The 12,035-nt window shown below is 42.4% G+C and overlaps 1 protein-coding gene across 5 annotated transcripts in view; it reads right to left on the bottom strand.

Annotated features, from left to right (window-relative positions):
• Positions 1-12,035, bottom strand: part of fam184ab (family with sequence similarity 184 member Ab) — a 131,437-nt gene that overhangs the window by 42,447 nt on the left and 76,955 nt on the right. For all 5 annotated transcript variants that reach the window (XM_056428298.1, XM_056428302.1, XM_056428300.1 and 2 more), the window contains exons 9-12: positions 11,092-11,277; positions 2,567-2,689; positions 1,357-1,518; positions 513-634 (exon numbers count right to left, since the gene is read on the bottom strand). In XM_056428298.1, coding sequence (XP_056284273.1) covers positions 513-634; positions 1,357-1,518; positions 2,567-2,689; positions 11,092-11,277 — 593 coding nt within the window. The remainder of the gene's footprint in view (positions 1-512; positions 635-1,356; positions 1,519-2,566; positions 2,690-11,091; positions 11,278-12,035) is intronic.

Raw genomic sequence — 12,035 nt, 5'->3', positions numbered from 1 at the left:
AGTCTTCTTCTTTATGATAATAAATGAGATGGAACAGTATCCAGGCATTTAGCACGATTTAGTCAAGTTACTTCAGCATTAGAAGAAAAGATAAAATCTTCAAGTGGAAACGCTTAGAGCGTCAAGGAACAATTTAATGCTGGGATTACCTCCATTAGAGTCATTTCTAGGCTGCATAATTCACTGTGTGGCAATTACGTAGGTTCACTCCAAAAATGGACCGAAAGAAAAAGTCAATTTCGTTCTTTGTTTTTCGAACAACAACATTTCAAAAGGCCTGTGGATGTTAACAGTCTTTGAAACGCTGCAGATCCCTCCAAGGATAATACTCTGTCACGGTCGATATCGCAAGTGTGAATGTAGTGTGTGTGTGTGTGTGTGTGTGTGTGTGTGTGGGTTCTGTTAAGTGTGAGAAACGAAAATAGAGGAACAGAATAGACTTCCATTTCCCATCCATTCTTAATTTCAAGGTTTCTTACAACACACACACACACACGCACGCACGCACACACCTGAGTGTTTCGGTCCATTTGAGCTCCAGCTCCAGAGCCATCTTGTCCATCTTGTGTTTCTCTTCTTCTTTGGTGGTGATGAGTTTGGCTTCATGCTGACGCCTCTGGATCTCCAGCTCTCCCTGTGACAGACGGAGGACAGATAGAGCTCGCTTAGTGCGCCGGCATCGTCTCCTACACGCTGCTCAGAGCTTTTTACGCCCTGACTCTGAAAACTTTCTGATTTTCTGAAGCGTGAAAAAAGGGTAATGCCTTTTGGAGTAACGCGTGTCAACACGACATGTTGCTGCTGGGAGTCTCGATCCAAAACATGTCCTTCAAAAAGCCACTCTGCTCTAACACCAGATCTACATGGTAGGACTGAAATGATTTAAGATGAATTGAAACAAAGAAAAGCCTAATTGATTACTTATAGCAGCTCAAACATCAGGGTGTGTTGCTTCTCTATGTTCTGTGTTATTGGAAATATCATATTTTGGGTTTTGGACTGCTGGTCACTCTAATAAACAAGCACTGTTAACATCCACCATTGTCCAGCCTTTGTATAGACGTAATTAAGTTATAAATTATTAGACAAAAAGATCATGATCATTATTTACAAAACTTAATTAATACAATAAAGTGTCAAAACTACATTGTGAAAAATTCCACTAACGACTGTTTTTAACCAGAATCTATGTTATATTGTGATTGGAATCAGTCTAAATACTGTGTGTGTGTGTGTGAGGACTTTATTCTCCTCCTCACTTCTCCAAAGGGCATTATCTCGGTATAACCCGGTTTCAGGGTAACTTTAAATTAACGTCATAAGTCCAGAACAACAACAACGACTGTCGGCGCCGACCTGCAGAGCGGTCAGCAGGTTGCTGGTCTCCCTCAGTCGGGCCCTGGTGGCGTCCAGCTCCTCCAGCAGTTTGTCCTGCGCCTCCTTAAGTGTGGAGATCTGTCCCTCAGCCCTCCCGACGTCCTGCTCCCCCTGCTGCACCTCCTCCTGCAGCCGGATCAACTGCGGGGAGAGGAGAGACAGACAGAGCCAATAAACTCTATTCACGCCCTCCATCCGGCTGCACCGCGGGCTGTTCCTCAAGGTGGCGGCGACCTTGGAGCCACATCAGCTGTTGATGCTCGGCGAGGTGGGATTTCCATAAGATGCATTCAATAACCATTTCTAATACTCTTTATTAAATGAGTGAGGCCCATATACTTTTTAATTGACCTTAATTGACCTTGCTGTTATAAGTTAGTGTGCAACAAACAACAGAAATAAGAAGTTGTTGTGTATTTTTATTCAGTCAATCATTTAAATACAATACAATATTATTCTATATTTACAAAACAGAAAGACTGAAAAGGTATAGGTAGAAGCAAAAAATGCTTATATATTCCTATCCTAAATTATTATAGTCAAATAGAAAATGTATATCAAATAATACAAATTAATAAAGAAAATAAAAAATTAATATATATATATCCACATAAGTGGCAGCGGGTTTACACGCAGGACCAAAAACTAACATTTACTCTCTTTTACTTGATTGAACAAGTAAAGTTTGAACTAAAGGAGCAATACTTATAAATATAGTTTCTATATTGAGTCATTTAATAGGAAAGATGGGCGCCTCACACTGGGAAGGGACCCTCTCCTCATTTTTCAGCTGGTAAAACGACTTGAAAACACAGTTTACCTCATCTCCGAAATGGTAATTAATGTTTATCATTTATTAATTATTCCAATCACTCACATTATTAAAGATTCAGACTCCAGTTTCTCTAACTTATGAAGGTCACAGCACCAACAAGAAGTTAAGCGAGTAGTGAAAGATGAATTATTTCCACACGGTGTAAAACAAACTCTGATCACATGACCTTCCACGATGACATTTGAAACCAAGGCAGACGAGAAGTTCTGAATACACTTTAAAATAATAAAGATGTGTTTTTTTAACTGTGTAAGTAGTGTAGTGCACAGTGTGAAGAGGGATGGGGAAGCAACCAATGACAGCCGACATGATTTGTAGTGTTTGTAACCCGCAGGTCAGACGTGCGGTTCCTACCTCTCGGCTGGCCTCGGCGAGTCTGGAGTTGAGCTCCTCGCTCAGCTCGGCCAGCTGCTGCCTGAGAGTCGTCTTCTGCTCCTCCAGCGAGAGGCGCTCCCTCTCAAACTGCTGCTCCAGCTCCTGTGGAAGCCGAGCAGAGGCGTACACATCGGTCTCAGCGAGTCAAAAGCAAATGGAGCGTCGCCGAGGAACCCGAAGCCACATTCGTGCAATGTCATTTACAACCAACGGCTCTCTCGCTTGAGTCGTGGCGTCGGTGGAAACGTGACGGGCTTTACGTCAACCAGCCAGAGCCTAAGGGGGCAGGAAGTGGAAACGTCAGAGGGAGCATTAAAGTCAAAAAAAGAAAGCGATTGATGGGAGGGGAAGAAAATATGGCTGTCAGAAGAGAGGGCACAGATTTTCATTTGTAAAATACGAGTGTGCCCGTTCAAAACGTACCCGCCTTTGAACGCTCCTCATGTGTCATGGATGGTGTTTAATAACGGGGGAGATAAATATGACGCACTCTGGCTTGAAGAGACATTTCTATTACAACTAAATCAAGAAGCGGAGGCAGTTCACGTCACCGCTGAGTAACGTTGTGCAGCTTTTATTGGATTTTCCCCATTCCTGGTATTTTGTGTCTATACGAGGATTCGAGCGTGGCTAAAACACAGGAGGTGGATGTGCTGGAGGCTCGGGCCAGCCTCAGAAATACACCAGGGCAAACGGCAGAACTGCCCCGAAGAAATATCATTTTGCCCCTGATATCACGAGGAGAGGGGCAAAAACATTTTGTTATAATTTCCTCTAATAATTATGATAATTTAATAGCGTTTTGTTTATGTTCTTTTTAGTGTGTGTCCTATCTGTATTGCCTCTACTGGACACAAAAAATATATCTAAATATAATTTTGAACTATAAGAAAACTAAGAAATAAGTTATAATTGTTAATAGTAGTTTAAAAAATATAATAACAAGAAATAAGAATAACATTAAATATAATTTATGTTTCCTGTTTGTTTTTGTAAAACAAATCTAGAAAACACTTTGAATCTGTAGACTAATGCCTAATAGTCTTATTATTGCCATTTGTATGACAATTGCTCATATACTGTAAGCCTAAATAACAATATTCATTATTTCTTAATATGTTATAAAAAGTGCCCCCAATTTCTTTTTAAATGCTCTTGGATTTTCAGTCAGTGGGGGGAAAACACTGCCCCCTAATAAAGATGTTCATGTCCTACCCTGGCTCAGGCTGATGCACCGAATTTTTACAAAAATGTTTCAGACAGACTGGAAATGACTGACGAAGACACGTTCACACAACTCGGCGGCTCCGTGTGTCGTGTTCCTCCCTCGCTTTGACCCGTTGACTGAATTCACCCGGGCAAAGTTTCTATAAATACAGCAAACTCTTCCATTGTCCTTGACGGAGGCATTCTCACCACGATGAAGCCCATTATGCCTCCTGACGCATTCTGCTGCTTTCCAAGGACAATTAGAGTCGGGGGGGAAATTGCCGTAATGTCAAAGGAAATAAGCCATCGTTATTCATGAAACAGGAGGATGGAGTTTGTAAAGAAAAAAGAAGAAAAAAGCATTCAGTGTATTGACGACTGCGTTGGAAATGCATCTGAATGGAGGGAAGAGTGATAAATCACAGTAATCCATGTGTAACGACATCTGGTATTTCATCGGCCGCAGACTGGGGGAAGTTTCTCTGTTGTCAGTCGGCACGGTAACGACTGAATACTAGCTGACACAAATATGCATCCGTAAAAACAGTTTGCTGTAGTTTGGTACAAAACATCACAGATCGGTGTCAAAGTGATCCAGTTTGTAAATGTCTTTTCCCTGTTGTTGCAATAGTTTCAACCCCCTTCTGCAACTATGAACAACGAGCATGGGCCAGTACCAGTACCAGTACCTGCCCACCGCGGGCTACGGTGAAGTCTCCAGCGACATGAAGATCTGTCCGATGTGCTGTTCGCCTAACGCCTTCCTCCAGTCCTCACAAAGGCTTTCCTTCAGACGCTTGCTTGTGAATTCAAAGGTGAATTGGGTTTCAGACCAAAGAAAAATCTGAAAAAAACCAACTTCAAACTTTCTCTACTTCTACATGCCGCGTAGTTTCTTCTGTGGGTGTTTACAAACTCGACTGCTTTGTTCTTACCTGCTGCGGTACATTATTTTGCTCGGGTAGATGTCCTCCCCACAGCCCCTGATCTAAGGTAACCAAGGGCAACCTGTGGGTGTGAGAAGTGAAGCCAGTCCAGAAGTGCCATGAACTTCTCGTGAAGGCCGGCCGGGGGCAACTCCACTGTTTTCAAAAGGTAGTCGGATTGTTTACGGGGCAAAGAGAAACTCGGTAAACATTGTAAACGTGAGTTTATGGTCTCAATCTCTAGTTTCAAGTCTTCTTCAATACAGCATGATGTTCAATTAGATAATGATGGTCTCATTAGGAGTCAGCTGCTGACGGTACCGGGCTCCGCCGCCCCGGCCCAGAGCCACCATCGAGTCACAAAACCAAGATGGCGAACTCGAGGCTTCAAAACAGCAGAAACTAATGGGCAGCGTCACCGTGACGACGCCCGCTTCATGCAGTCCATGGTGGTAACTTGTAGTACCTAAAGCTGATGGCCCAATAATAACTGAACACATTGAAATGAAGCTCAATCCTCTTTATTATGTGTATGTACTCGTTATACTCCGCTACACTCTATATATTCCGGTTCATTCATAATCTCAGTCCCTAATTCATTCATCTGATTGGGGCGTATACATTGAATGATGAGATTATGCGCAGTTTCTGTAAGCCAATCACAGCGTTGTTGACACACTTTTAAATAAGTTCTCCTCTCAGCTGCTGTCGGTTGTCGTTTCAGCTCAAACTGATGCCCCCCCAGTCCTGCTCACCTCCATGGGGGGATATCAGCATCTCTACCCCTGGCTTCGTCCGATCGCCAAAGACTTTGCACTATTTAAATATATGCTATTGTAATAAATTATTGTTAAACTCTAAACAAGTCTCCCCTGATTGAAAGAGCATTACCCTGTAATAACTAATGTGTAAGCAGAGAATTGGGCAGTAATATTCATTTTGAGTTAATCAATACGTGGGTGTGTTGATAAAAACGATTCCTCATATTACACAAATAAATTTGATCATTGTTTATTTACAAAATGAACAAATGCAGGTTCAAACACTTTGTGACAGAGAAAAGCTTGTCGGTGAAAAGCTGTAGAAACAAGTCAATTCTTTCTGGTCGGCTAAGGACTGGAATAATATTAATGCTCCAAAATGTCTTCATCTGCTCCAAATCCTCGGTCATTGCGTACAAGATTTCCTCCCAGTGCTCATTTATTTGCGGGCGACGCTCTCCGGCAGTGAGACTATGACACTGTTCCATCTCTGGTGTCCATCCAAATACAAAAATCATGTCAATGCATCACACCTGACACCCGAATCACGGGTATGAAATAGAACGGTTGTTGACTCGAAAAATCAAAACGAATCAGTCGCCGTTTGCAAAATTTGAATATGTGGGAAAATCTCGATTGACGGTGTTTACCGAGCGTCTGGCGATGTCGAGGACATTGATCCGTTCGGGGGGAAAACAGCCGGGGAGGAATCTAATGCGACGCGTCAGGATTCCTGTCACGCCTCGCCGATCGATACGGAGGCCGCCGCCGCCGCCGAGGGGCTGCGGCCTATTCATTTGAATTCCAAACACCAACCAGACCAGAAGCGATGGAAAGAACAGGGCCACGTCAGAGAACATATCAAACCGTGAGCTGGGCACTGAGACGTGAACGGATTCCACCTCCTCCCTGTCACTCAGCGAGGACATGTCTGCACCGACACCGGCTGCACGAGCATGACCAACGGGGAATAAATGAGAATATCGGAACCAAGCGGGACGCAATAAGAGGCCAGAGAGTCTGCGCATGCGATCATTATGAAACGCATAACGCTCGTCTCACAGCCGTCCGCTCTGATCGGGTCCGCTGTGGAAAAGCATTTAAAAACGTGACCCCATTACAGCTGATGCAAGAGAATATTTGATCACTCGCCTCCACGCGGCCGTGTGCGACTGAATAAAAGACCCCGTGGAGATGAGGCACCAGCACCAAAGCCATTTTCAGGCTGGTGGAGCTGCGAGTCTGTGCTGCAAATGAGTTGTAGAGGCTGTGCTGGTATAGACCTCGGGCTTATTAATGGAGTCCCCGGGGCCCCGGTTTGTAATCCTCAGGGGGGCCCACTGTCTCTGTCAAGGTACTGGAGAGGGCACATGCGAGTACATTAGGGAACGAGTGTATGCTTCTGAGAGGAGGAGCAGACAGGCGGCTGCAGGGGGTTTGGATGAGGGGTCAGAGGGAGTCGGACCAAAGAGTCAGCAGAGCTTGCCATACATATATATACATATATATACACACATATATATATATATATGTATATATATATACATATATATATATATACACATATAGAATGATGAAATAAAGTTCTTTATTTTTTGCAATAAAAAAAAAAAAAAATGTCATTCTGGATTCATTACACAATCAAACAAAAATATGCCAACCTTTTTTTTTTTTTTTATTTATGATTATATTACACAGAAAAAAAAAAAAAAAAAATCTATCTAAAAATTTTTAATATTCAGACCCAAAGTAAAAAAAAGATTTATACAAGGCTCAGGACCCTTGCAGGTGTTTTTGAGTGTTTTGTAGCAATATTAAAAGAATAAAGAATAAAAGGCTTGCAATATTTGGATTTGTAATGAATGAAGAATGCATGACATTTTTTTTTTTTTTTTTTGACAGAAAAAAAGAAAAATCATCACAATATTCTAATTTTCTGAGACAGTCCTGTATATGTATATATACATATGTATATGTATATATATATGTATGACCGATATGATATATATGTGGTGAGCATGTCCGTCTTCCAATCAGGGGGTTGGCGGTTCAATCCCCGTCCGAGTCGATGTGTCTTTGAGCAAGACATTTAACCTTGATTTGCTCCCCGTAGCTGAGTCTACGGTGAATGAATGTAACACGTAAAGTGTCTTTGAGTACCTTCAAAAGCACTAAATAAATTAAATGGAATATTATAATATTATTATTATATATATGCATATATGTATACAAAAAAAATTCTCTCTCTCTCTTTCTCTGGATAATTCGAGCGGTATATGTTTTATGCGTCTCAGATTGTTGCCGCCTCAAAATGAAGCTTCCCAACCCACTTTGTGTATATTGTGTTTCGATGAAGTGAAATGTTATTTTTTGACTAACGGATGGAACGGTGCAGACAAGGCGCCGACACATCGCTCCGCTTCGTCTTCACTAAGCAAACAGTCGTTTCATGCTCTATTAATGCTCTGAATATCGAATTGAGCTCCTTTTTAGAAAACACACACAGCTGAAAGGTTCCAGCTCAAAAGAAAAAGGTGAATCAGCTGTTTTCTCTGAAGTCCCTTGAAGGGGGAGAAGAAGAAAGAAAAAAAAATCTCAATAGCTCATGAATCCACTTTTGCTGACCTCACTTCAGCTGAATAAGGAATAAACCTCAGCGGTCCTCAAGCAGGAACTCTCACGTCTTTCCCAAGGAGTAAAAATATCTAACATAGAATATGCAGTCGACAAGCAGCGTAGAAAAAGCACCATCTAAGAAGTGTGTGTGTTCGGTAAGTCTGAGCTTAAGCCCCGTTAAGTAAGCAGCGGTGAAATATTAATGAAGGAGGTTTGAGAAACAAACACGTACACTCTGCCGCAGTCTAATTCAAATCCCTCGATCACAATAATGTCTTTTATCCTTCCTTCATTTTGTCCTAATTTAAATCACTTTACCCACTTTACATTCTCCACTTTTTTTTGTTCGTGCTGTGAGTGTCACAGGCAGGACTGTGAAATTAAATCTCGGGGCCGTGCACCCATTTAAATGTCATTCCCCCCCCCTCCCCACACTTTTTTCCGAGCCTTCATTTCTTGACGTGTTTCAAAGATTTTTGTGAAGCTGAACTTTATTAGTCCGGTTGTCATTTTGCTTTCTTATTGAACTGCAGTGACAAATATCAACCTGTCAGTGACGTCCCACTCTCACATTCTCTGAGACCATAATGGATGAACCCACGTTCTCAGCACCGCGCGTGTGCCGCGCTTCCTCCCGCGGTGTAGGTGGCGTGTTAATCTAATTAGCGCCTCGCTGTTGTGTGCACGCCGAAGCAGCCGTGTGCGAGTAGCAGATTTTGCAACGCCACAAAAACAGCACTTTAGAGCGTCGTATCACCTGTGAGTCATCCGACGGGTCCACGTGAGGCTTCTCATTGACAACCTTCTTCCATTTTTATTTGTATTTATTTAATCTCTTTTGTTTTAATGCATCACCGACAGACCAGCCCAGGCAACGTGAGCTCAGATGTGTTCCAGGTGACATTGATGTGTGATAAATATAAATGTGCTCCCACGTCAGTAGGCCGCCTTCCCTCCTCCGTCAGCATCCGAGTCACAGTTATACACACAATGTACCCTTTTTAAGTCTGTACATATATAACCTAATCAAACTGCATATTTTGTGGAATGCATCTGAGCTCCTCGTGAGATGATTTTTTAATACCAGCCTGAGAGGAGAGACTACAAATGCCAAACCTTGTTTCAGGATTTAAAAATAAAAGGGGGGGGGGGGCTGCTTGTTCACCGAGTCTGATGCTGCTCGTGTTGACATGACATCGGAGGATGAAGGCGAGTGTGGTCACAAGCGTCCGCTTCACCGACTCTTTTTGTTCTGCGTCAAAGAGCTGATCGATAACTTTAAAAGGTAACAGCTTTCACATGTTTTTGCTATTTTCGAAGTAAAAGTTCAAGCGGGTGCGAGAGAGGCAAAAGAACGTCTCGGTGCCGAGATGTTTTCTTTAAAAAAACACCCCAAAGGTCCTTCAATCTAATAGATGGACACACACACACAGTATTTGGAATGATTCCAACCACAATATAATATATAAATATATATAAATATATATAAATAAAATAAAATATATATATATAAATATATACATATATATATATATACTGTATATATATATATTGTGGTTGGAACCAAGTTATTGTAGTTTCGCACTTTAAAACATATGGAGACACCGCGGGACGTCATCCCAAATCATTCAATAACCAATATTGTGTGACATCAACAGACTGAAGTGGTGTGACGGCCCAAATCCTTTGGCAGGCGATGAATCCAAAGTGCATCGACACCGAGAGAGAGATAGCTTGTGTTCTCACTGAGTCATTCCTGGATGTACTACGCTCCCATATTTGTCATTATTTATTCATTATGAAAATATAATAAGGCGTTCATCAATGTGTCTCTACTCCCAGTAGTGAAAAGAAGGTATTCAGATTCTGGATGTTAAGCTGCACTACTTGACATATTAACATATTAACACGTGTTGTGAAAGGAGTCACACAGAAATAGAAGAAAAACATTCACTAAATAATGGACTTACATTCGCCAGAAACAGCACACTAATGTTGCTCATTGCAAACAATTTCTCAACAACAACTAGCAAAGTATAAAATTAATAAATATGTAAAAGTCAGGTAACTTTGGAGAAAGCGTTACTTTAAAAGCGTCCGACCGAGTCAGTAAGCCCCTCCCTTCAGGCCGCCCTCCAAAGCCCTTCCCTTAAAACACATGCAGACACTGCCTGTATGTGTGTGTGTGGAGGTTCACAGACAGGTGGGCCACCCCATCATTTCATGCAGGTTGAATTAAATGACAGGACTGCTCACTGTGACAGCCACGGATATCAGATTCATTTTGTCTTTATTTTGTCAGAGAGATTTTTGCTCTTATGGGAATTTAAACACATAAAATAAGAAAAAAGCTTCTAAAATTACCTCCACTAGATTTAAAGCCAGCCATATGTTTTCTTTAGTAGCAATAAATACATGCACACGTACTTCTTCACTAAAGCAAGTTCATAAATATGGTAGAATTACCAGTAAAATGTATTTAAAGTATCAGATTGAGGAGAGATGTTGAGAATGTTGCAGGTGGTCAGTGAACAGAAACCACTTTATGTATTGTTGTTATTTGGATCAATACCAAGACATTAAGTTTAATTAGCTCATGGCATGATTTGATGTAAAGTAGAATTGGCAGATGGCAGTGGAGTAAAAGTAGAAAGCTGCACCCCATCACCTACAGAGATAATGTACTCGCTGTACTTGGTTGCCATCCACCTCTGGTGTGATACTTCTAGTGGGGGAAAATACACTTTCTGATGCAGGATCAATGAAAACAGACAGCTGTTTGTTTTCCTCGGCCTTGGAGCAATAAACGCTGATGACACAAAGTCTTGGCGAGTTCTGTCCAACCGATCGCCTCCCGCTCTTCTCTTCCCGATCGCACGAGTGAGCGTCAGGTTTAATCAACGGCATCAGCGTGACGCGCCTCCATCACGCGGTGCAGGTTATCCGTGAAGGGCGATACATGGCCTGTGTGTGTGTGTGTGTGTGTACTTACGGCCAGCATGCGGTTCTTTTCCTTCTCCGCGTTGTTGAGGGCGTTCTCCAGGGTCACTCTGTGCTTCTTGGAGATCTCCTCCAGGGCTCGGGCCTGGCTCTCCTTCATCTGGCTGGCCTCCTCTTCGGATCGACCTTGCATGTCGGTCATGTCCCTCTCGTGGGACGACTTCTCGTCACGCAGCGTCTGACGGGGGACGAAGAAATACAAATAAAGTACATACGCATAATACGTCGAGAAGGTCACAACAATAAGTTTGCACACACAGGAAGGACTCGGGCTGATTTCACGCCGTACGCGGTGATTTTTTTCAGCCTTATTGTCAGTGTTGACTCCCAGAGGCAGCCGCATATTTAATCCTGTATTCTGTCTCCCTCTGACAGCGTGTTCCTCCGAAAGAACCAAACACCTACAGGCTCAAAACCCCTCCATGTGGGGTTATAGATAAAGGGCTTATGGTGATGGAGCTGTAGACCCAATAATCAACCCAACATCCTTATTAAACCTTCATTTAACCAGGTGAGTCCCATTGAGATTAAAAATCTCCTTTTCGAGGGTGACCTGGACAAGACAGGCAGCGACATAAGAAACACATACAGATAAAAAACACAGAACAAGACAAGTTAAAAAAGACTAAAAGTTAAGAGACAGTGGCATAACAGAGTTAATAATGATGATTCTGATTTGAATGGAGACTTTTGCTCAGTTACTGTTGCTGTAGAGTTACAGTTAAACAGCCAATTGGGAGGATTAGGAGCTGATGAGTTATCTGGTGACTGGGTTGTGGATAAGCAAGAGGAGTGGTGGTTGAATCAGAAGGTTTGAAACTGTAAGGCATGAACAGAGGAGCGAGGTAGAACGTAGGAACGGATCAAAGCCACAAGACGAGGCTCAGAGGGAGAAAGAAGTAACCGAGATCTATATATTATGTGTGAGACAGAAAC

Source organism: Pseudoliparis swirei, chromosome 12 (assembly GCF_029220125.1).
Source record: "Pseudoliparis swirei isolate HS2019 ecotype Mariana Trench chromosome 12, NWPU_hadal_v1, whole genome shotgun sequence".
Taxonomy (NCBI): domain Eukaryota; kingdom Metazoa; phylum Chordata; class Actinopteri; order Perciformes; family Liparidae; genus Pseudoliparis; species Pseudoliparis swirei.
The sequence above is the reverse complement of the archived record's forward strand: the minus strand, read 5'-3'. Positions and strand labels throughout refer to the sequence as shown.